This window comes from Bos indicus, chromosome 27 (genome assembly GCF_029378745.1).
Source record: "Bos indicus isolate NIAB-ARS_2022 breed Sahiwal x Tharparkar chromosome 27, NIAB-ARS_B.indTharparkar_mat_pri_1.0, whole genome shotgun sequence".
Classification (NCBI taxonomy): Eukaryota; Metazoa; Chordata; class Mammalia; order Artiodactyla; family Bovidae; genus Bos; species Bos indicus.
In genome coordinates, this window is record NC_091786.1 from 13,344,679 (window position 1) to 13,371,230 (window position 26,552).

At 40.5% G+C, this 26,552-nt stretch overlaps 1 protein-coding gene across 6 annotated transcripts in view; it reads left to right on the forward strand.

Moving 5' to 3' along the window:
• Positions 1-26,552, forward strand: part of TENM3 (teneurin transmembrane protein 3) — a 2,742,616-nt gene that overhangs the window by 2,270,873 nt on the left and 445,191 nt on the right. For all 6 annotated transcript variants that reach the window (XM_070781691.1, XM_070781692.1, XM_070781693.1 and 3 more), the window contains one exon: positions 21,247-21,553. In XM_070781691.1, coding sequence (XP_070637792.1) covers positions 21,322-21,553 — 232 coding nt within the window. In that variant the 5' untranslated portion in view covers positions 21,247-21,321. The remainder of the gene's footprint in view (positions 1-21,246; positions 21,554-26,552) is intronic.

Genomic DNA, 26,552 nt, shown 5'->3' on the forward strand with positions numbered 1-26,552 from the left:
TTTGATTTTTTTTTAGTTTGAGAGTCTTCCCTTTGTTTTAATGTTGCACGATTATAATGCGAATATTCCACACAACCATTATTTTTCGAGATATAAATTTTACCATATTAAGACTCATGAAGACATTTGAATGTTTGGCATGATTTTGTTATAATAGCTTCCTTGCTAGATGATCACGTTCCTATTATTCAAGAGGAAGATTTTAAATAGAGTATGAAGACTCTATAGGGGATAGTGAAAAAATTACGCAAAAGCAAATGAACTAGATCTGGTAGTGGCAAGTGAGAAATGCCCTGAAGACAGTATTATATTATCTTTTCTCTTTTGAGGTAATTTATTTTTCTATTACAACCAGCTTTGTTGTCTCATTTGGGTTTTGGGGTACACCACATTTACGTGAATCAGGAGACTATTGAAGACTTACTAGGTGTGAGACACAAAGGTGGGTAACATCAGAAAGAGTCTTTCGGATGGGGTCATTGTGAATTTTCTTTTTTTTTTTTATGTTATGCATTGCATAAAGACATTTGCCCTGAGAAAAGGGCCCTACTTTTTTTTTCCTTTTTAAAAATGTTTCTATTTTATATAGTTGATTTGCAATCCTTTATTTCAGGTGTATAGCAAAGCAATTCAGTTATATATACATATATATATATACCTATTATTTTTCAGATTATTTTCCTATATCAATTATTACGGAATATTGAGTAGAGTTCCCAATGCTATACAGTAGGTCCTTGTTGATTATTATTATATAAATATTAGTGTGTATTAATCCCAACCTCCTAATTCACCTCCCCCACCTTTCCCCTTTTGTAATCATAAGTTTGTTTTATAAGTCTGTGAATTTGTTTCTGTTTTGTAAATAAGTTCATTTGGATCATACTTTAGATTCCACATATAAGTGATATATATTTGTCTTTGTCTGATTTACTTCACTTAGTATGATAATCTCTGGATCCATCCAAGTTGCTACAAATGGCATTATTTTATTCTTTTTTATGGCCGAGTGATATTCCACTGTATATATGTACCACATCTTCTTTATCCATTTGTCTGCCAATGGACACTTAGGGGTGATATGAATTTTGAAGCTGAGAAGCATGTTCAGTTCAGTTCAGTCACTCAGCCGTGTCTGACTCTTTGCAACCCCATGAATCACAGCACTCCAGGCATCCCTGTCCATCACCAATTTCCGGAGTTCACTCAAACTCAGGTCCATTGAGTCAGTGATGCCATCCAGCCATCTCATCCTCTGTCGTCCCCTTCTCCTCCTGCCCCCAATCCCTCCCAGCATCAGAGTCTTTCCAATGAGTCAACTCTTCACATGAGGTGGCCAAAGTACTGGACTTTCAGTTTTAGCATCATTCCTTCCAAAGAACACCCAGGGCTGATCTCCTTCAGAATGGACTGGTTGGATCTCCTTGCAGTCCAAGGGACTCTCAAGAGTCTTCTCCAACACCACAGTTCAAAAGCATCAATTCTTCGGCGCTCAGCCTTCTTCACAGTCCAACTCTCACATCCATACATGACCACAGGAAAAACCATAGCCTTGACTAGACGGACCTTTGTTGGCAAAGTAATGTCTCTGCTTTTGAATATGCTATCTAGGTTGGTCATAACTTTCCTTCCAAGGCGTAAGCGTCTTTTAATTTCATGGCTGCAGTCACCGCATATAGAATGGTTAAATAGAAAATGAAAGTACAGTTGAATTTCTGTGACAATTGGTGCCCTTCCCCTTCTCAGCAGTTGTAACCAAAATAGTATTCATTCTGGAGCAAGAATTATATACCTCAAAACTGGTTTGCATGGACACAAACCAGAGAACGTGTTATTGTATAGATCTTTTATCATTCTGCAATTTTAAGCCACTTTCCTTTGACTTATTTGTGTGCTGTCAATAGATAAGAGATACCACCAAATGGAGATCAATTTGTCAAGATTTATTTTTTTTTTTGGGGGGGGGGGGTGTTGCACCAAGCAGACACAGGTGGACCGGGTCTAACATCTAGAAAGTTGAGCTGCGCTGGTTTGTGCGAATGGCACACCTGACCAGTGCTGTGTATTACTTTTTCAGGCCAGATCCAGAAAGTATTACATTTTTACTGAAGCATGCAAGCATCCTGCCCTGAAAGTACAGAAGAGGATGTGGTCAGGGCAATAAACAGCTCTATTCCAAAACGTTAGCAAAGAATAAGTCCTGAAGGGCCAGGGGGTGAAGAGTGTGATTAACCAGGAATGCTTGATTCCTTAACTGAGACTGTAAGCACTGATTTACTACAGAAATAATTGCATTATGATTGTGGATGATTTTCCAGTGTTGTTTCGCGTCTTTTATTCTTTTCAATAAGCCACCAAAACAGGTAATATTTCAAAGTATGCCATGAATAGTGTTGTGGAGAATTTGCTGAACTAAAAAATTAGGTGTGATCAGACTGGTAAAATGGTTTCAAAACGTGAGCCATCCGTGAGGATGTGGAAGAACATGATTATTCAGAATCTATATTCTGACAGTATTCTGCTTATGGTTATTTTAACCATATTTTAGCCTCTTTTCCTACAATTTCTTAACGAGATAGTTCAGATCTGTGCCCTGGTTGTACTCTTTTGCTTCTGCAGAAGCTGCCCTTTTCTGCCTCTCTGCCTTGGCTTGAGATGGAAGGGTAACTCTCATCAGAGTACTCATTGTCCACAGTGAGTCATGGTGTGTATGGCCTGGTATGAAGCACCCACTGCCGGCTGATAAGTAGTGTTTAGGTCACAGAGCCTGAAAAGAAAGTGAAGTCACTCAGTCGTGTCTGAGTCTTTGCACCCCCAAGGACTGTAGCCTGCCAGGCTTCTTCGTCCATGGGATTCTCCAGGCAAGAATATTGGGGTCGGTTGTCATTTCCTTCTCCAGGGGATCTTCCTGACCCAGGGATCAAACCCAGGTCTTGTGCATTGCAGGCAGACTCTACCATTTGAGCTACCAGGGAATCCCTGTCGCAGAGATTATTTCATGCCTTTTGTGGCTGGGCTTCAAAGGAAGTGTTTGTTTTCCAAGATGTTCTACAGTTCAACAATGGTAGCTGGGAAGATATTCTTATAACATTGTGATTCACTCTCCACGTTCTGCAGATCCAGCTGAAATGGCTATTATCCAGCCATCTGGGAGATCTAACACAAAGCCAGTGACAACCTTGGGCATATCTGTTGCCCTCTTGGTGACGGGTTCTGCGTTGTCTTGCTCAGAAACCTCCTGAGAAGGGGGTGGGTGGGGGTGGCGGGACAGGGGTGGGGTAGGAGCCTGTGTCAGACTCAGGCTAGTCAGGCAGTGGAGAATCTGGTCCACCTTCTTATTTTCAGCCCCAGGAAGTTATATAGACTGGTACTTCATGTCCCAGGAAGAAAAAACAGAATCCTCTGGTCCACTCCCTTGTATGACAGTAAGCCATACTTACATCTAAGATACATTTTGTCTTTGGGGGGTTTCTCTGGTGGCTCAGATGGTAAAGTGAAAGTGAAAGTCGCTCAGTAGTGTCTGACTCTTTGCGACCCCATGGACTATACAGTTCATAGAATTCCCAGACCAGAATAGTGGAGTGGGTAACCATTCCCTTCTCCAGGGGATCTTCCCAAACCAGGAATCAAACCCAGGTCTCCTGCATTGCAGGCAGGAGAGCCACCAGGGAAGCCCAAGAATATTGGAGAGGGCAGCCTATCCCTTCTCCAGCAGATCTTCCCGACCCAGGAATCAAACCAGGGTCTTCTGCATTACAGGCAGATTCTTTACCGACTATTCGATCTTTGGGTTGGGAAGACCCCGTGGAGACAGGAATGGCAACCCACTTCAGTATTCTTGCCTGGGAATTCCCATGGACAGAGGAGCCTGGCACACTGTAGTCCATAGGGTTACAAAAGAGTCAGACACACTGAGCGACTAACCTTATCACTTTCACTTTGTCTTTTTAGTGGCTCATACTTAAGTTACCAGGTTTTCACAGCCAACTTAACTATCAGAGCATATATGAAAACGTTTATAAACTGTAAAACATTTTCTAAGCATCCTAGCATCTCAAACTGACCTTCTATATATTTACCACCTGAATTGTTCTTGGATTGAGTTATCTGGATGCATTTCTTATGTATTATTTTCAAAATTTTAATGGGAAATTAAATTCTAATAATTTGGGCACCTTCTGTGTATTTCTATTTGTTATTATTGGGCCAATATTCTGATACTCATGGTTTTCTGGACCCCATCTGAGTCAGGTCCTTGGTACCTGAGGCCTTTTGCCACTAACGTAGCAGTAAATTGCCTCAATTATGTAGTTCTTCATCTGCCTCGGGTTTCATGGTTTTTGAGTTGTATATACTGGAGAGGTTCTGTAGATAAAGTATGAGAGGAAAAAAGCATTATGTACATTAGTTGAAATTGGCATCATGTTGCCAAACTGTAATAAGCCTTAGGGGAGCTCAGTGTTGAAACTACTCAATTGAATGCTGCAATTTCCCATAACAATTTAAAAGGCCTGCAGGCACGCTAAAGTCCTAGCTGGATCTTTCAGTTAACACTCTGTAACATGACCCCAAAGTCTCATTTACATCACAGCAATTAAAATATATTCCACATTACATGTTTACTACCATAGACTGTAGAGGCAATCCAAAATGCGGCTATTTGCCAAAAATAATCACGGAAATCTTTCTGTTCCTGATTTCTTCTCTTCAAAGCGGTCTCACCATTTCATATGCTCAGAGGGGAATGGCAGTTGTGAAGCGAGAAAAGGTTAAGGGTGGGGATAAATGCAAATCTAGACTAATAATAACTAGTAGTCATTACTGCTTGGTCACTCGCATGAAGTCAGGTTAGTAGGCTAGGTAACAGGTGTCCATTATGGAAAATAATTATTGTTAGCAGTGCTAATTGGCCCCCCTATTGAGAGTTAGAAGCAGAAGGATCAGAAATTAAATAAGTGTTGAAATAATCCACTTTCTGGTTGTGGAAATGCTGCCCCTGCAGTAGGACAGAAACACCAAGGCCCAGGTAGGAAGGTGATGGACCAGTAGACTCACCTTGGGAAGGTGTTTCCTCAAAAGAGAGTCCTTTCCTTCATTCTCCATGTAGATTAATTTTAAACTCCTCCTGGCATATAGATTAGAACTATAACTATTAACTGATATCTTAACTCTTTTGTAATGAGATGAATAGCAAGCTCAATAATTTTAAAGCAAAGAAAGCATTAGTAGTCAAAATTAGATCATATTTTCTCAACAGTGACTATTACGTTTTAGTCATGCCTTTCTTTCAAGAAGCACAGAGCAAATGGACTTACTCCAAATCATTGTGGCGGCTTAATATTTATTGAGTAGCCACAATTTGCTGGCTTCCCCTGAAAGTGTGGTTTTTTTGCAATTGTCTGGAATACATCATCAAGGTAGGAAGCACAGTGGCAGAAGTCCAGCTTCTCCGCTTGGCAGGCAGTCAACGGGAAACCAGGGAAACAGAATTTCTCATCCCTGTGCCTGCTGGAGCACTTTCGCTCGCACTGCCCTTTCGTGGTCGGGAAGAGAGTTGAAAGACTCCTGTTCAGCAGATATCTGAGAAAGCAACAATCTCATCTGCTTCATAGATGCGTTTTCATCCTATGCCTTGACTCATAGTAACAGCAAAAAAGAAAAACATTTTTTTGATTGGACTGCTTATACCAGGGTCTTTGTGCCAATTATTGAAAGGGGCCCTCCTGAAGCAGACAAAGCTCCATCACTGGATGGCAACCCCTTCTTTGCCCCTCAGCAGGTGCCCCTGACAAGGTCAGCTTGGGTCAGGCCGTATGTCCCCAACTCATACCATTTTTTACAAACATTATAAATTATGTATGTATTTGTCTTTATGTTAGAAAACATTCAGGAAATCTAGAAGGGTTGACTAATTGGATATACTTTTCCTATTTTTGCTTGACGATTTGGCTGTGTTTATACAAAGTCATAATATTTGAGTCTGTTATACATATGTACTTTAAGGTGTATGATTAAACTTGAGATATCAAAACAGTGTATTCCTATATGAGCCTCGACCGAGGCAAGCATCTTTATGTGTCCTGATACAGCTGGATGAAAATTTACTTAAAAACAAACAATAAATACCAGAGAAGAGAAAGAGTAGAGAGAACTGAATCCTCCTGATGAAGTTGACAATTTACTTGCCAGTCTGGTGATAAAGATGTTGGTCCTTTTCCCCACACTCACGGAGACTGAGTCCACAGCCAAAGGGTTGGATGTAGTCCATAAGAGAGTTTCCACAGTTCTTTAGGACTGAACCAAAGGCACTTTGAAGCCCTAAAGCAGCTCTGGAATGGCTCTGTCTCCTGAGCTTCACCGCTTCAAGGAGAAGCGCTGTTTGGGAATCTCTCTGTCCACGGCTCTGCAGGAAGACACGAGTTGAACAAGACCCTCACCTCCAGCACGGAACCAGCATTTCCTGCGCTCCGGGGGTCTGTAAAGAAGGTGCCATTTGGGTGGTTTGGTACTTTTCAGACTGAGATGAAAACTATCTGGTGGGCAGGAGACAGAGGATATGTTTATTATAGTAATTTTGCCTGTGGGTTAGAGAGGCATGAAAAACTGCAGTTATCTTTATTCTCCACGTTCTTGTGGGTAGTTATCAGGTCTCCACCTAGTTGTTACTAAAATAAAACCTCACATAGTCCTTTCAATCTAGAGACTCTTAATCAGTTTCATTGCTTCTCCTCAAAGTTTTTTCCTGTTGTTTGCTGACTTTGCTTCTTCTACCAAGACATACATATATGGATATCATTAGAGATGAAATCATTTTGAAATTATCAGTGTGGGGACTATTTGTTTCTTTTATTGATAACATAGTATTTCTGAATAAGCTTGTAAAAATTCAAACCCCAAATCCCATTCAAACATTTTAGCAAAATGTTTCACTACAGATGTAGAATCTCTGACTCTCAACCTTGTAGAACTGAGTTTTTAGACATTTTTCTCCATCCCAGCTTCCTCAGATAAGTCCAATGATACTGGATGTTATTTTTGGATACTGAACAATGTTTTTGAATTTAATTATAGTAACTGGTCCTTATCAAGTCAACATTAGGTTATATGCCAATCACTGGGCAAAAATGCTGTTAAAACTGTATCTCATCTAATCAGCATAATATCTCTATAAGATATCTCTATATCTCTATAAGAAAGATATTGTTGGAAGCATTTTAGAAAATGAAAAGTAGGAAACCAAATCTCAGGGAGTTTAAATAACTTGTCCCAGGTCATAAGCCACATAAATTGTAAATAGCAGAGCTGGGCTTTTGGCATCATCTGTCTGATCAAAACCTGATTTTCCACCCCAGTTGTATTAGTTTAGGTTTTGTTTTGTTTTTAACTTGAAAAATTCGAGTGAGAACTTGTCAGTTCTCTTTCTGAGGTCTCTTTTCTTCTATTTAGACTCCAGTGGCAGGCAGGCCTTCTTCACATAGTGGTGAAAATGTAAACCAGATTTAGGTCTTCATCTTCTCAGGTTAGCAACTCTACATTGGCTGGTTTTGAGTATGCACATTCCCAGTAGCTTTGTCACATATCCTGGAGCTGATCTTATTGGTCAGAGTTAGATCACATGTCCATTCCTGAACCAATCACTGAGATTCTGTGCAGGCAATTCCTTGACCCTAGGATGAGGGTCTGTTCTACATGAACCGCCTGTTCAAGGGGTAGAGGAGCATTTATTAAGGGAAATACGGGGCATACAAAAAAAAAAAAATCTCCTGGGACCACATGGGGCTTCCCAGGTGGCACTGGTGGTAAATAACCTGCCTGCCAAAGCAGGAGACAGAAGACATGCGGGTTTGATCCCTGGGTCGGGAAGATTCCCTAGATGAGGGCACGGCTACCCTCGCTAGTATTCTTGCCTGGAGAATCCCATGGACAGAGGAGCATGGCGAGTTACGGTCTATCCATAGGGTTGCAAAGAGTCGGACACAATCGAAGCGACTTAGCAGCAGCAGCAGCAGCACGACCGCAATGGCGGTGATGTATGAAAGACTTTCTCTTCTAGTAACTAAACCACATGGGAGGGGAGACAAAGAAAGGGAATTATGACTGGGTTCTCCTCTGAAACATGTAATATCAGAATGTGGTATCGTTTCTTTCTTCCTAAATTGTCTTTTCCTCAAAGAAGAAGCTTGGAAATACTCCCAAAATATTTGGCCTTTTTAACTGGGTCTTGAATTTTCCATCTTTCTTACTCCCCAGGTGAATTTTACCTGGCTCTTCCTTTTGCATCCCTAGTACCATGATCTCTGCAAATTTAATTTTTGTGGTATTTTCAATGTGACAACCTTCATTTGCTGGAGCCATTGATGTCCTGGCGCAGTTTATCAAACTCTTTGCTGCTACTCCTCCCTCTCCACCCCTCCCCACTTAAAAAAAAAAAATTTGCTTGAGGGGCTTCCTGGCTGTCCAGTGATGAAGACTCTGCTTCCAGTGCAGGGTATATGGGTTTGATCCCTTATGGGGAAACTAATATTCTACATGCTGAGTGGGGCAGCGATAAAAAAAAAAAAAAAAAAAGGGCTTGACTTTGTTTTTTGTTTATGGCTTAAATCCCCTCTTGTTCTAAGGTTGGAAAGGAGAGCTAATGTTACAAGGACAGATTTGGAATTAACTGAGATGTGTTCAAATTCCACTCAGCTACTTCCTGACTCTGTGTCCTTGGATGAATCCATTCATCTTTCCGGGTCTTCGTTCTCTCCCATGAAAATGGAATTCATAATTCTTACCTTGCAAGCTTGCTGTGAGGATTAAGTGAGGTCATATATGTAAAGCACCTGGCGTATTTTAAGCACTCAATAAATAATCAAGATTGAAATTAATAATTCATCAAGGAGCTTTTATGTCCACTCTTCAAGAGACGAATATGCCCAGCACTTAGGGAAATAGTCCAAGCTCTTCATTTAAGAAGCTCCTCCAGTGGCATGCGGGTCCCCAACTGTCACCAGGTCAGTAATACCCACAGGTCACTTTTCTGATACAGAAGCTGTAGGTGTTTTTCAGCCATGCAAAAGGCTTGCTTCTTTTCTCACATTATGGCTAGAGGTTTGAATTTTGAGTCGATGCCCCACAGGCCTTATAGCTTGGCAACTGTTTAGAGACTTAAATGAGAGAATACTGTGTGGCCATGTGATTCCCAGCCTGGCCACTCCCTGTGTGTCTGACTTGAAATTTTTGTATCAATTCCTCATATTTCCTTACCTGTAAAACTGGCAAATATCAAAAACTTGATGAGCTCTTGTTAGAAATTATAATGCAATGTGCAACCTAGCATGAAAAAGTGTTTAAAGAGTGGAGGTTATTGTTATGGTTATGTATTTGACTGTGGGTGGCTGGCATGTCCACTGGGGTAGACACGTATGTTTGAAGGACAGCCGATGACCCAGTTCAATCAGAACAATACATGGAGCGATTTGGCAAAACCAATACAATATTGTACAGTTTAAAAATAAAATAAAATTTAAAAAATAATAAAAAAATAAAATGAGAAGAAGCCAAGGACTAAAAAAAAAAAAAGTTGTCAATTTGGTTGATTTATATCTAGTGTGGGCTTCCCTAGTAGCTCAGCTGGTAAAGGATCCACCTGCAATGCAGGTGACCTGGGTTCAATCCCTGGCTTGGAAGATCCCCTGGAGAAGGGAACGGCTACCCATTCCAGTATTCTGGCCTGGAGAATTCCATGGACCATATAGTCCATGGGGTCACAAAGAGTCAGACACGACTGAGCAACTTAAGAAAAACCAAACTAGTGTATATTAGAGGCTATTTGGATAACACAGTCTGATGACAGTCTCATAACAGTTTAATTTTTCCTCTGACTCTGATAGCATTACTATCAATGTTTTCAAAGGCATTGCATTTTGAAACATGGGTGAATAAAGTGGTGGCCCCTAGATTCAGGGTTCTGGCTTAAACCATCATAAAAATGTTTAAATATATATGATAGATATTGGTTGATCCAGGCAGGCAGGCAAATTGAGAGAGATGATTTACACTTCGCCCTAAAGGTCTGAGAGATAGGAAAACTGCATTTGGCTTAGCCATGTTGGATTCTAGAGGGCCTTTTCCCAAATTATTCCAAGTGTGGAGATTATGACATTTTCTTGCAGTTTTCAAGCCTTTGCAGCCGTAGCCCACATAACTGTATTAACAGATTTTACTATTATATTACTATTGTTACTATTTTTATTAGGAAAGATAGAATCACTTTTAATTTCAAGTTGTGCAAGTGAATTGCTCTATTTGTTTTTAAATCACAGGTACTATATCCCTATTTTACATTACTGGGTAAATTAGCCTCATTATCTGAATTTTCTTCTTTTTTGATAATTTCCAAGTTTCTGTTTCTTTCTACGTATAAAAAATTTTGAAAGAATTTTTAATGATTTGATCAGACTCGAGCCACTTTTCTTATAGCCCCAGGCACTGTTCTATATATTTTCCAATTAAAAATTTTCCAGTATTCACACTTATTCAGTAGCTATTTTAGTATATTGCTCCTATTTGTTTCATTTTCTAAGTTTGTGTATTTGCTATCTATGCCTTAAGAATAATTTTCAATTTTAAATGAACAAGCTTCCAATTTATCATTTTTAAAATAACAACATAAATATATCTACTTCAGTGAAGCTGTTCATAAAATGTCAAGTAGAAATTTGTTGCAAGATCATTTATATTAAATTATAAATTATATTTTACACATATATTCATAAACACACATGCATATAAAAATCTGAAAAGGTGCAACTAAAATATTAAGTGAGCAATAATTTTTTTTTTTTTTGCTCTTTTCTGTATTTTCTAGTTTCTACAAGGAATAAAGATTACTGCCTAATGGTGTCTGTTTTAAATGAAAGAAAAGAACTGGGAGTGTGCACTAAATGGTTTTGTGGGGTTTCCCCCTGCCCGCTCTGTCCTGATAGATGTCCCTCCTCCCCAGTCTGCTCCAGCCAGCAGCCTAGGGGTCATCCCCAATGCTTTCCTTGTCCTCACCCTCGTTTCAGCCCATCACGGTCTTCTGGTGCTCTCTTTCTCTCTCCCATCCATCCACCTCTCTAAACGCCCGCTACCGTCAAAAGGCCCATCGTCTAAGCACTTGACGTCTTGCCTGGATTTCTGCAAAATTCTACCAGCAAGTCTTCCCGTCTCTGCTCCAGACCTCCGTTTTCCCTGTGCTCCATGCTTTGGCCCGAGGGATCTTTCCATACTGTCAGTCTGATGGATCATGTCAAACGCACTGTGTATGGCTCTCCAGTGGTCACCCATTATTGGTGATATGGGGGTGAAAGCACAGAGTCAGTCCTGCGAAGCTCTGCCTCTGGGCCCCGGTGCCCTCTGGACTCATCTCACGCCTCTCCTCTCTCTCTGCCCCAGTCCTGCTGGTGTTTGTCCACCAGCCCCTCCCCCCATGTGTTGTTGGAATACATTCTCTCCGCCTGGTCTGTTCTACCTCTTTTCTGAGTCACATACTTGTGATCAGGCTAAACCCTTTCTGCAATGGTTCTTAGCCTAAATGTCACATAAGATCTCTCCTTCTCTTGTCTCTCAGTCTCCATCCAATCCTACCTTCTATTCTGTCTCTTAGCAACTTGCAATTTTTTGCAGCATTTGCTACATTTTCAGTTGTAGATTTACTTGTGTGGCATCATTTAAATTCCATCCCCTCCTTCAGAACAAAAGAGAGTAGAGACTAGGCTTTGTTTATCTCTCCATTCCCAGAACCTATTGTCATGCCTGACATGCTTGGTGAATGAATAAAAAAAAAATAATGAATACTCTGCTTCCCTGGTGGCTCAGCGGTAAAGAATCTACCTGCAATGCAGGAGACATAGGTTCGATCCCTGGGTCAGGAAGATCCCTCAGAGAAGGAAATGGCAACCTACTCCAGTATTCTTGCCTGGAGAATTTCATGGACAGAGAAGCCTGTGGGCTACAGTCCATGGGGTTGCAAAGAGTTGGACAGGACTCAGCAACTAACACCTATACTTGCCATACTGCCTTGGGCATAGTTCCACGTCAATGCATGTAAATAGATCCATTGCCTTCTTTTCAATTGCTGCTGAGTATTTCTCCAGCTGGTCTTGTCTTGCTCTTTCATCCAATCTGACTGTCTCTGCCTTTTTGTAATCCCATGAATGGAGGAGCCTGGTAGGCTGCAGTCCATGGGGTCGCTAAGAGTCAGACGCTATTGAGCGACTTCACTTTCATTTTCACTTTCATGCATTGGAGAAGGAAATGGCAAGCCACTCCAGTGTTCTTGCCTGGAGATTCCCAGGGGCGGCAGAGCCTGGTGGGCTGCCGTCTATGGAGTCACACAGAGTTGGACATAACTGAAGCGACTTAGCAGCAGCAGCAGCCTTTTAATTGTTTTGATCATTTATATTTGTGTTTAATGCAATTATTGATATGGTTAGTTTTCTCTTTTCCTTCCATTTACTCTTAACCTATTTGTATTTTTATATTTAAGTATATTTCTTGGAAGCACCATGTAATTGGGTCTTATTTCTTAATTTTTAAAAGAAAAGTACAACAGCTTTATTGAGGTGTGATGCACATACCATACAACTCGCCCATTTAAAGTACAAAATTCAACAGTTTTTAGTATATCTGCCGAGTTGTGCAACCATCACCACAGTCAGTTTGAGAATATTTCCATCATCCCCAAAAGAAACCCTTAACCCGTTAGCATTCACTTCCCATTTCTCCTCAAGCCCCAGCCTTAAGCAATCACTCGTCTGCTTTCTTTTGGACTCTATAGATTTGCTTAATCTGGATATTTCACTTTAATGAACTGATACAATCTATGGTTTCTTTCTCAAAGTGGATTGTTTTAAAGTATATTCCACCCTGGCTGAGATCCCACCTGATTTGTGGTCTGCTCTTTGTTGACCTTTTTTTATATTATTCCAATCTGAAAATCTCTGCTTTGTGTGGAGTGTTTAGATCATTGACATCTAATGTGATTACTGGCTTAGTTAGGTTTACGTCTATCATCTTGCTACTTGTATTCCATTTGCCCCAAGTGTTCCCTGTTCCTCTTCTTTCTTTGTAAAGAATGCTTCCCTTTCTTACGATTCCATTATTTCTTTTGTTAACTTACTGGCTATCGTTCTCAGTTTTGTTTAGTGGTTACATTGGGGTTTAAAGAATACATCTTGAGTATAACAGCCTACCTTGAGGTTGGATTATGTTGCTTCATGTATAGTATAAAAAACTTGCAATATTATACTCCTGTTTATTCACTCCTTCCTCTGTGCTACTATTGCAATAAATTTGACTTACACATGTTATAAAATCCATAATACTTTATGATTTTTGTTTAGTCATCTCTTTTTTTAAAGAGATTTAATAAGAAAATATCTTATGTATTTAACCATATAACTACCTTTCCAAGGGCTATTTATTCCTTTTGTAAATCTATATTTCTGTCTGATGTCACTTTCTGCCTGGAGGATTTCCATTATATTTCTTGTAATGAGAGTCTTACTAGTGATTAACTTTAATATGCCTGAAAAAGTAGTTATTCTGCCTTCATTTTTAAGAGATATTTTCATGGCTTATAGAATTCTACAATGACAGGTTTTTTGTTTTTTCCTTTTTAAGTACTTTAAAATATTTCTCTAATGTCTTCTTGCTTACATTATTTCCAGTGGGAAACTCTGCATTGAATGTGCCTTTTTCCTGTGTCTGCTTTCAGACTTATTTCTTATTATTGAGTTTTAAAAATTTTAATCAAATGTGTTGGCATATGTTTTTTTTCTTGTGCTTGGGCTTCATTGAGTTTCTGGGATCTGTGGGTTTTTATAGCATTTGCCAAGTTTGGGAATTGTTGGATTGCTATTTCTTCAGGATTTTTTCTGTTTTTTCCTCTCCCCTCCTTCATGGATTCCAATTACATCTACTGATATATTGGCCTTTTGAAGTAGTCTCCCATCTTACTGAGGATTACTTATTTTTTTTACTCTTTCTCAGTGCTTCGTTTCATATAGTTTCTATTACTATAACTTTAGTTCATTAATCTTTTCTTCCACAATATCTAATCTGCTATCCATCTTATCCAGTGTATGTTGCACCTCAGACATGGTAGCTCCATCTCTAGAAGTTTGATTTGGTTATTTTTTTTTTTTTTTTATCTTTGTGTCTCCATATAATTTTTTGAACATATGGAATACAGTTCTAATAACTGTTTTCATGTCCTTGTCTTTTCATTCTAACACCTATGTCATTTCTGGGTCGGTTTCAATTGCTTGATTTGTCTCCTCATTATTTTCCCTTTCCTTTGCATGCCAGGTACTCTTTGATCGAATGACAGACGTTGTGAATTTTTACTTTGTTGAGTGTGGGTTATTTTTCTATTCCTTTAATATTCTTAAGCTTTGTTATGGGACAGTTAAGCTGCTTGGAAACACTTTGATCCTTTCTGGTCTTGCTTTTAAGAATTTTTTTTACTGAGACCAGAACTATGTTTAGTCTAGTGCTAATTATTCCCCACAACTGAGCAAGACTTTTTTGTGAGTACATTGCCTAATAAATTATGAGCTTTTTCTAGTCTGGCAAAACTATACACTATTCTTGGCCCTGTTGGAGCTCTGAGTACTGTTCCCTATAATTCAGTGGTCCTTTAGAGGAGCAGTTTGCCCCAGGGAGACATTTGGTAATGTCTGAGGACTTTTTTTATTGTCATAGCTAGGGTTGCTACTGGTATTTAGTGGACAGAGGCTAGGAATGCTGCTAAACAACCTAGGATAGCCCCCAACAAAAAAGAATTTTTCCATCTAAAATGTCAGTAATGCCAAGGTTGAGCAACTCTGCTACAGCCCTTCCAAATCATTCCTTCCCTGGCCTCCAGTGGTCCCCTCACATGCGTGTGCTGGTCAGTACTCTGCTGAATTCTCAAGAAGGACCCTCTACAGACTTTTTTTCCCATGCAACTCCTTTTCTTCAATACTTTGTCCTGCAAATTCTTACCATCTGTTCTACCAAATTTCAGCTCTCGCTTTCTCTCTCACTCTCTTTTTGGCCACACCTTGCTGCATATGGGATCTCAGTTTCCCACCTGGGAATGGAACTGGGCCCCTGCACTGGAAGCACAGAGTCTTAACTGCTGCACCACTACAGAAGTGCCTCAGCACTGTCTCTGTAGCTTAGGAAGTCAGCTAAGCTCTTCCTGGGCACCTCCTTCCTGTGCTACAGCCTAGAAACTCTTTCAAGGCAGTGAGCAAGGGTAATCAAGGGCTCACCTATTTGTCTCCCTTTCTCAAAATTCACCATCCTTCACTTCTTCAGGTCCGTATTTTGAAAGCTTTGTTTCATGTATTTTGTCTACTTTATTGTTGTTGCTATTTTATGTTTAGGCCATGCTATTTTATGTTGTGGCATGTAGGATCTTAGTTCTCCCATCAGGGGATGAACCTAGGCCCCTTGCTTTGGGAGCATGGAGTCTTAACCACTAGACTGCAAGAGTAGCCCCTGTTGCTGTTTTAGACAGGAGGGTAAATCTAGTTCTAGTTACTCCATGTTGGCTGGAAGCAGAAGTTGACTTCTTATTTATTATCACTATCAAATATTCTCTTTCTCTCCTGTCTTGTGTCAAGAAAGCGACTTTTCTTGTTTCTAATCTTGTCAACCACTAATTATGCACTATATTTATTTCTGTATCTTCTCAGTAAGCACCACTTTTGTTACTCACGATACACTCTCCATTCCCTATATTTTTCAGTTTGGTTTCTGTTTTAATTTCTGTCTCAAACATGAGATTCACTTGTGTTCTTCTATTTGAAACTGTAAGCTCACATTTTAGTTGTACTTGAATCTAGCATTATTTTAAAAATCACCGTAACATGATTTTATTTTTGTACTTAATTATTCCAATTCTTTGATTTATAAATTTGTCTCAGGAAGCAAAGTTTCCTCTGAATTGAACAATATCCATTGATTTCATCTTGTGTTCAGTAACAGTAATCTAGTTATTCAGTAAAGGAAACATTTTGAAGTTCTTGTGGTGTGCAAAGTTGTATTTACTGTTGGATTAAGATAACTGGTAATAAATCATAAATACTAGCTTATTAGGGGAAATATGAGTCATGAATAATAAAAGGCAAAATCTTCTTGGTATTGTGTACAAATAATTTAATTTGTATCATTAACTTCAAATGTGCTGGAGTAAATGAGCATTTCTCTAAAATCCGCTCATCCCTTTGGGGAGCTTCTCCAAACTATTATTAAGTGAGGAGGCAGTCTATGCAGAAGATATTCAGGGAAATATTCAGGAATTTGTAATCCTTACAGATAATAAATAACAATGGGAGCAAGAGTGAGTTTGACCAAAAGGTTGCTTAATCCTTTGGGTTTGGACATTTGTTTCTATTTCAGTTGCTGTATCAACATATAAGCTTACAGAATTTTAGATGCACAGATGATTTTGTCAGCAGCCTGAGAGATTCTAATCATTGGCAGCAAGGGTTTCAAAAATATAGGAAGTCCAGTTACAATCAGATTACTTCCTAAAGATACAATTTTACAATATTTCTTTGGAGTTAGGAACACATAATGATACAATGTGATAATGTCCTGAGTTCTGTGGCCAAGTTTCAAATAATGTTGAAATAATGTATCTAAAATGGAAGATTTGATACCTAGAGTCCCTAAATCAGGACTACCTGCCCATTGATTGAATCTTTCAAATACTTTGCAAGATACTGAGGAAAAACAAATAGCCAAGTAATGATATTTGCTTAAGGCCAGCTGTGTTTTTCAGAGCAGTGCTATGTGTAGTAACTGAGTGGTTTTTCAAGGCACTCATGAAAATTAACCAGATCAGTTTGATATTGTCATATACTTGCCAGTATATAGCCAGTTCAACCAAAAAATTTTGGTCCCCTTTCTCTCTAATAGTTTTCCTACCTTTTCAAAGCTCCCACCCACTGATGAAGCAAAGGTCCTGTTCATTAACCTCTTTATGCTGACTATGCGCACAGCGACCCTCTTCCTTGGGTAGGACTGTGCAATTGCCATCAAAGTGCTTTAACAATTTAGCGCCACTTAAGCAGCGGCATTTTTTTAACCTTCTCATCTTCAGCTTTGAGTGCTGGAGATAATGCAGAAAACTGCCTTTTGAAGTTATATTGAACTCACTGACTTCCATCAGAAGCGTATCAGTAGTTGCAAACGTTACAGTGTAAATTAAATCCTTGAAGAGTCTGAGCCATTTGCAAAACTGGAAAGCGAGATGCTAAGGATTTTTTATTGCTTGGAATCCCTAAGCTCAAAATGTCTTTGTCTTTGGTGTGTATTTGAATACTCTATCTTGATTTTCCATGGCACTCTAAAATTGCTTCGCAAATAGAGAAAAGTCAGATATTTAATGCTAGGGATATTCTATAGAACTCAAGAATACCTAAAATTATCTAGTACTAATTTATTAATGTTTAATTAGAATTGATTTATAACATGGGTAGCATCGCTACAAGGATGCATCTTTGCCACTGTTGATAAATGTTCAAATTACTACTTTGAAGAACTTACCAATTTTTGATTTATCTGATTTGGGAGACTGAAAAAAAAATTGTATCATGAACTATATAGTAAAGAAAATACTTTTACATTCAAAGATCCAAAGGGACAAAGAAAAAGATAGAATGGAAACATGTATGGTCTAACTTAAACATTGGCAATTTTTCTCTAAAAGGGCCAGACAGCAAATACTTTAGACTTTATGGGGTCATCAGATCTCTGTGTTAGTTTCCTAGGGTTCCAGTAACAAAATATCGCAAATTTGGTGTCTTAAACCAACAGAAATTCATTCTTTTGACTCTAGAGGCAAGAAGTATGGAATTGAGGTGTTAGAAGAGCCATGCTCCCTCTGAGATTCTAGGGGGAATCTGTTCCATGCATCTGTCTGGCTTCTGCTGGTTGCTGGCAGCCCTTGGCATCACTAGGCTTATTTCAATCTCTGCCTCCATCCTCACCTGGCCTCCTTTCTCGTTTGTTTGTAATTCTTTGTATCCAAATGCCCCTCTTCTCTCTGTATAAAGAAACCAGTCATTGAAGTTGGAGCCCATGCGAATTTAGCATGATCTCATTCTAACTCTATTATAACTATTAATACAAAGACTATATTTCTAGATAAGGTCACATTCACAGGTACCAGGGGCTAGGACTTGAGCATATATTTTGGGGGAAGTGCAATTTAATTCACTACAGTCTCTGTTGCAATCACTCAATTATGTCTTTTCAGCAGGAACACGGTCCAGGAGAATACATAAACAGACATATGTGCTGCGTTCCAGTAAAACTTTATTTACAAAAACAGGTCATGGGTCAGATTTGGTCAAGGGACTAGTTTTCCAATGCCTCGTCTAACTAATTGAAACAAAACTGCAGCAGAGAAAGAAACTAGTTTTCCCTGGCATTAGTCAGTTTATTTTTAAAGTATAAAAATGCATATATATTTGTATAAATAGCAGTGTGTATACATGCTCAGTCACTCAGTTGTGCTTACCTTTTGTGACCCCATGGATTGTAGCCCACCAGATTTCCTCTGTTCATGGAATTCTCCAGCAAGAATATTGGAGTGGGTTGTCATTTCCTACTCCAGGAGATCTTCCTAACCCCAGGATCAAACCTGCATCTCCTGCATTGGCAGGCAGATTCTTTAGCACTGCACCATGTGGGAAGTCCTATATATGGCGATACTTATTTTTAAAAAGCTGTCAATTTACGGTGACAGATGGAAGCTTTATGATGACCTCAAATCCCCAAATTCTATTACCAAAGATGCTTAAATTACAATATTTTTGGTCAGTGAAATGCTTTTTGATGATCATACAATTATAAGAGTCTACATAAACCTTTCCTCCAAAGAGAGCAAGACTGTTTTGGAAACAAGATTTTCCTTTAACTCAGGGATATTTATTCACTGCATTACAAAAAAAATGTATTTGTTTCCCTCACTATGCATGTGTTCCCTGAGGGCAGGGATGTTGTTTGATTCAGTGATACGTTCTCAGCATATTAGTCATTCAATAAATATTTATCTAAAGTAACTGTTGTTTGTTGGAATAACAAGAGTGAGTTGGTGGGTTACTGTTTTATTCCTATTGTATAAAAATACTCCTGTCACCATACCTTGAAATTATTTATTGTCTTAAATAGAAAGGAAAGCTACATTAAGGGAAATCCAATTTCTATTAAAAGCTATTGGAAGGATTGGTAAAGAGAAAAATGGAGTAATGAATCAGCAGGGGTCAGTGAAAAACATTCGTCTTTTTAAATCAGAAGGGGTCAGTGAAAAAATTCATCTTTTTAAAATAGGATTCATCAAAAAGAAGACAAAGGTAGGGATTTCAAGATACATTTCAACAACTAAGCTAAAATATTAGCAACTCCTTTTAAGTGCCCAGCTCAAATCATAGCCGAGACATATGAAACTCCATGTGGAGTAGCTGTCAGTATGGGAGGGTGGGATTTTGTTCAGTTGGAGAGATGGCAGGAGGAATATCCAAATTTTTCACGCAGAGGCTCTGGAACTCTGGGGTCATTCCAGCTTAGAGTTTTCCCCATCTCCTCATCACTGGATAGAAGGCAGAAGTGAGAAAGTGAAAAGTATTAGGAGCTGTAATTTTGCTCAGAAACAATTGAGACTTGTTGACAGTCGGCACAGATGTCAGCTGAGCCACTGTCAGTGAATCAGAGTTAGCTATGAGACTCCATGTTGGAAGCACAAGAAAGAGCAGGGTAATGTACATCCTGGCGGCTGAGGTTGAAGAGACAGGGAGAGACTGCTTGGGAGAAGGGCTTTACAAGTGGAAGAAAGTAGCTATATATGAGTCCCAGCACTAAGGACGTGGAACCCCAGAGAAAGACCAGGGGCCGCTGGGACTCAACTGTTTCAAGTTGATCATGGAATTAGTCAAGTAAAAAGTGAGTTTAGGAAAGGAGTGGGGGTAGGGAAAGGCCTGAGAGCTGAAGACAAGGCCTTTGGGGACCTTCAGATTAAAAGGAGAGACAAAATGAGAAAGAATAAAGACAAAGGAGGACCAATTAAAATGTGGATCAGCCCTGGGCCACTCTCCCTCTCCTGGGCTCACATCTTCAGGGACAGAGGCTTTTCTGCCCACCTTAACCCCTGTCAGGAAATTCAAGAAAATGAGTAGGTAGGCAAAGAAACACTATTCATTCACCTTGCTTCTTCTGACTCATTCTTGCTACTGGCTCTTGCAAGAAACTACCCCATCAAATTAGCTACTCAAATTGCCTTAAATATCAAGATAGTGCTGCTTCAATGCATTTTCTCAAGAGGAAATGCTTTTGAAGGAGAGGAATAGGAGAGAAAGATCCACTTTTGCCACCAGTCAAGACATGTAGGTCCTTAACACATGATACCTGTGCCCTCTGAAGGAAATGTCTGTAAAATAAAATAAAATAAATGTTCGGTGCACTTAACAAAGTTTCACTTCTAAGAAGCTCCCAATTTTCTCTTGTTCTTTAAAAAAAAGATTAAAGAAATAAAAGTAGTATTTTTTTTTAAAGAAAATTTTTTCGTGAATAAAGAAAATGTGGCAGGAGAAAACTTTTCCATTATGGAAAATTTAGAAAACATTGAGGCCAGTTTTTAGCTAGCTTCTGGATCAAGATTTGACCTTGAGCTTATTTTGTGTGTGTGTGTGTATTAAGGTGATGGAGAAGGAAATGGCAACCCACTCCAGTAATCTTGCCCGGAGAATCCCATGGACAGAGGAGCCTGGTGGGCTGCTATCCATGGGGTCAGAAGAGTCAGATATGACTTAGCAACTAGATCATCATTAAGGTGAAGATTCGATGTAGTAGCTTCAACAGGGACTCATAACACTCATTACCAGAAAGTACGCCTCACTTCCTGATGAGACAGGACACCTTAAACTGATTTCACCAGTGTTCATTTCTGGGGGAAAGTGAGTTTCCACCATATGCAATAACACCCTTCCCTCCTACCATTCTCCAGGTTAAGGAGGCCATCGGGTTTTAGATGAACATAATGCTGACAGAGGATGAGATGGTTGGATGGCATCACCAACTCAATGGACATGAGTTTGTGTAAGCTCTGGGAGTTGGTGATGGACAGGGAAACCTGGTGTGCTGCAGTCCATGGGGTCGCAAAGAGTCGGATACGACTGAGTGACTGAACTGATGCTGACGTCATGCCACCTTTTATCTCCACAGGCAGACCACTGAGGATGGACCCCTGAGCCAACCCGGCCACAGCCAGGACTGATGTGCCCCCGGAAGGAATGAAGTATGGATGTGAAGGAACGGCGGCCCTACTGCTCGCTGACCAAGAACCGCCGGGAGAAGGAGCGGCGCTATACGAACTCCTCGGCAGACAACGAGGAGTGCCGGGTTCCCACGCAGAAGTCTTACAGCTCCAGCGAAACCCTGAAAGCCTTTGATCACGATTCCTCACGGCTGCTTTACGGAAACAGAGTAAAGGATTTGGTTCACAGAGAAGCGGATGAGTTCTCCAGACAAGGTAGGTAGGTCTTTGTCCAAGTGAAACGGCGGGCATGCTTAGTTCGCGCTAACTTGCTAGTGTCAGGATGCCATGATTATTTTCTTAGATTGATGTTCTAGCATCTGATTCAGACTTTGAGATGTTAGGTGATCCCAGAGTCTTCCACGTTAGAGGTGGAAAGCCACCCAGACACAAGTCCTTCCTGCACACAGTCAGAGTGTTGGAACATAAACTATCTGGGCACCTCCCAGGCTCAGGAAGATGCTCACAGACAGTGTTTTTCTAGTTAGAATTGGTGTAAGGAGAACAGAACTGTCGGTGAGGAAACCCATCTTTATTCTTTCTCTGGATCATCTCCTGATCCATCCAGCCCAGCTGCTTCTGAGTGTTTATAGGAGAACCTGCTTCAGAAGAGTTCCATTTTGTCACTCAAGGGCAATCTAGGTCATTAAGGTTAAAACATCCTAGTTTCCCATAATATAATCTGTTATGGTTTGATCATTCACATTTATTTGTGGAACATTTTTACACTCTTGTTTTCTGCCTGCGTGTTCAACCAGTGAAGCAGTGACTGCTGTAACTTGACCTCACAATCCTAACCCTTCTGATATCCACCCGTTAAAGACAGTAGCTTCTTTAAAGTTAGCATAAGTGTTAGTTGCTCAGTTGTGTCTGACTCTGTGCGACCCCATGAACTGTAGCCCACCAGGGTCCTCTGTCCATGGAATTCTCCAGGCAAGAATACTGGAGTGGGCTGCCATTTCCGAACAGGGAAATCTTCCTGACCTATGGAACAAACCCGGGTCTCCTGCATTGCAGGCAGATTCTTTACCATCTGAGCCTGGGAAGTGTACATAGAGACATTCTGTTTCTTCTAACATAGTCTTGAGATATGTGCAACATCACTACTAATAAAATCTCCTTGCTCCTGCATTGTACACTTACCCATAGCTTAGCCTCACTTAGCAAATTGCATCAAGAAATGAGGAAAAATAAACTTCAAAATAAAGAATATATTCATTCTTTTCTAGTCACCTTACAGAAAATGTGACTCAGTTTGATCCTGAGCAGGAACAAATTTCAAAAAAAGTAATAATGCAATAAATCATTCAAAAATTTGAAAAATTTTGCATGTTTTTTTCCTTCTCTGCATTGTGAAAAGAGCCATCCTAACTAGATTGAAATAGCGTTCCCTCACCTAAAACCAGTTTATGTCAAGACGACTTATCTGATTTACCAAAGGGAGATTTTTTCCCCCCACTTACTGCCTAAATTTTTTCCTTCCCCCACCTGCCTTACTAATTACATGTATCAAATTGCATGAAAGAGGACAAAATTGTTTAACAGTTTTAATCCAGTTTTTAGAGGAAATATGGAACACATATTTGAGATAGGTACTCTTGCTAAATTGAAGGTCTTGAGCTTGTTGTCCAAGGAAAAGTGAAAGTGAAGTCACTCAGTCGTGTCCGACTCTTTGCGACCCCGTGGACTGTAGCCTACCAGGCTTCTCCAGGGATTCTCCAGGCAAGAATACTGGAATGGGTTACTATTTCCCTCTCCAGGGGATCTTCCCGATCCAAGGATCGAATCCAGGTCTCCCGCATTGGAGCCAGACGCTTTAACCTCTGAGCCACCAGGGAAGCCCCTGTTGTCCAATGGGCGATCATTCTAAACCCGATTTTTTGTTTCATGTTGTCTATACAGCTACTGTAGATTATCAGGGTATATTTTTCACCAATTGCAAAAATAGGAGGTACTGTAGACATGTAGGTAATGGGAGCCTGATGAAGTCTTGCCTTTTATAACGAAAATAACTGTGTAGTGACCTATTGGGGAAAAAAATACCTTGTGGAATACTATTAGAGAAAAAAGCTGCAAATGTGGCATGATGCACCCAGGAAACACATCCCCACCCCAAGCAGCCGTTTAGTTTTGGCACAGAAAAGGATGCTTAACAGGTTAAAAATAGCGAGCTGAAATTTTCACCTCCCAGGCAGCGTTAATCCAGTGCAGACTGTTGTTGATGACATGGCGAGACCATCTGTGGAAACCCTGGAACCTTAGACTTAGGGGACCAGGCAGTCCTATTACCCGGCTCCTTGCCAGCCAAGGACTAGAGCGGGAAGGGGCCGGAGGAAAGAGACAGAGAGCCGGGCCGCTGACAGAGGCCTCCTGTCAGGAGAGACTGAGGGGAATAGTGCGAGGAGGGTGAAGAGCAGAAGGGAAAGGAAAAGCGAAAGTGCAGCGTGTGCTGGTGCTACAGCGCACTCGACATGTTCACAAATCAGATCATATTAAAATCGTAAATGGAACGCACCGCTATTTACAGCCAAGGCGTGCTGACTCCTTACCTCGCTGCCGTCTATGTGCTGGGAGGTGTGTGCACCATCACTGAAGTCTCCCAGCCCCTTGGGAGGTGGGGCCCGAGAGCAGGATCCTTTCGCAAGTTGAGACAGTCAAGCCTGGAGGCCTGAGATCCCATGGTCAGTGAGGGCCCCACGGGGACTTGAACCCGGGGCCATCTACCTCCAGTGCTCAGGCTTCTAACCTCTGTGCGTTTGCTAAAGCAGAAAGCAGGCAATTTAGTGTCATCCTTGCCCTGCAGTTTTGTGCAGTCAATTTTAGCCAGCTTTGATGGTACTGAAAGGAGGAGACTGAAGACATATGTGAAAAATAAAACTAACGTGATTTTGTGATTGGGTGGATGAAGATGGGGTCGGGGAGAGAACTATTGCAAATGCTTTTTCTTCCCTGTGGTTTGATACAGGGAATGCTTATAGCAGGAGCGGTAGGTGAGGAAGGGAACAAGTCAAATCTGCTCTCAGATTATGTTTCCCGAGCAAGAGTAATGAAACCTCCTCCCCAGCCTTCATTTTCTTTGAACCTGACAAATGTCAGTTTTTCCTCCCTGACTATTATGCTGTGGGATTAATTATTTAATTGACAAAATGTGCTTCCTGCCACAGCTCTTGACATCATACACATAATAAAAATGAAAGATTAAAAATATTAATAGTAGCCAAAGATCATTGAATCCCTTCCAAAGAATTATGCTAATTGAGCTTGTCCGTGGAGTTCTAAAACACCTTGTCAGTCCAGACCCACTTCTTTGAATGACATGAGAAAATGTGCCTTCAGCTGGAGGAAGGGATAAAGAGAGAACCCACCCCTACCCCCGGAGGCTCAGTGGTAAAGAATTCGTCTTGCCAATGCAGGAGACGCAGGTTAGATCCTTGGGTTGGGAAGACCCCCTGGAGAAGGAAATGGCAACTCACTCCATTCACATCCTGGGAAATCCATGGACAGAGGAGCCTGGCAGGCTACAGCCTTTGGGGTCACAAAGAGTCAGATATGACTTAGCAACGAGACAACAACAACCCATTAATTTGATTACATAGAAAAATCAAATCTAGAAATACAGTAATTTTAATCAACTATTAAAAAAAAAAACAAATACAATTTCCTTATTTTTATCAACCAATTTTATGGTCAATTCTCAAACTTGGTTTTAATCATTTTTATGGCTTTACTGACTGGTAGGTGACTATTTTAAGTTATATGTTCTATTTAGATACTGTAAAGCTGAGGATGGCTTCCTTTTTACAGTGAAGTGTAATTTGACTGGATCTTACACAGATCTCTTTTTGTCTCCCCTTTTAAATCTCTCCTTGTGGTTTATTGGATGATGGAAAGAGTTGTCTTTTAGCAGCTGTGGAGCTCACTGTAGGTGTGTTGGAGTTTGGCTAATAGTGGGTTCTTTGGCATCTTGGACACTATTTTCTTTGATTCATTTTTGAAGGGAATTTATCCCATCAGATGTGAGACAGATTTCTTATGAAACAGCTGCATAAGATCATCCCCAGTTTTTAGAGAAGTGATAAAATATCTTCTTTTCGGCACTATGTACATTGCCTGTAATGTTCTTGACCACACGAGAAACCTCATCAATCCAACGCAGAATGTTGGCCCTGAAGGTGAATTTTGAAATGAGGTGACATCTGGAAATGGGAACGCTTTTGTTCCATAGAACTATAAGCCTGAAAAAAAGAAAAAGAAAATCACCTCTGAGATAATCTTAACCCAAAGTATTTATCTGTTAGTCAGCCATTGGGTTTAAGGTTGTGAATCTCAGGATTTTAAAATGAAAAGATTACCATTTACTTTTCTGTTATACAATGTCAGTGGGAAGGAAGGCTATCTGTTCTTACATCTGAAAAGCAGACAGCATTATGTTTGTGTTTGTACCACACCTGAAATCAAAATAGAGAATCCACTTATAGTGTAGGGAAGGGAAGGATGGAGGTAGATGGACAGGCCAATACTCTCTGACTTCCGAGAGTGGCTCACATGCTTTCCTGACCACTTGCTTCTGGTCCCGGAAACTTTCCACTCTCCTCACTGCTGCTCTGGGATTTGTCTTCTCTTCCTGCTCATCGTCAGCAGTCCCTGGCTCCCATGGACAGGACTTCTCACCTCGAAACATGGCTGGTCCAAGGCCAGTAGGTAGGTCCCACAAGCCCCGAAGCCTCCCACTGCTCTTTCTTAGAGGGTTGCATCCTGAGTCCCAGTCCTTCTTTTATATAAGATTCCAGATGCTAGCCTCCTCTATTACCACAGAACTCTCTTCTGTGAAACAAAAGGACGTTTAGAGGAGCAGTGTGAGTCCCCCTGTAAATGTGCATCCAGGATTCTGGAATAAGGGTGGCTTGATGGTGCCTCATCCTCCCATCTCCAGCCAACTCTTTACCTCCCCTGAGCTGAGCAGTGATATGGGTGCAGATGAGGTCTAGAACCTTCTTCAGGTCCTGATGGTCAGAGCTCATGCAGGTGCTTTCCTTGTGGGGCCAGATGAAAGCTCCAAAGGGGGTGCAGCAGTTTCAACAAATTGAGAGCAGAAAGACAGCCCAATGGGAAATGGCTTGAAGAGACAATTCACAGAGGAGCAAATTCAAGTGGTCAGTGAACATATGAAGAAGTCATCAGTTTTCTTATTAGTCTGAGAAAGGCAGTAGCCCGT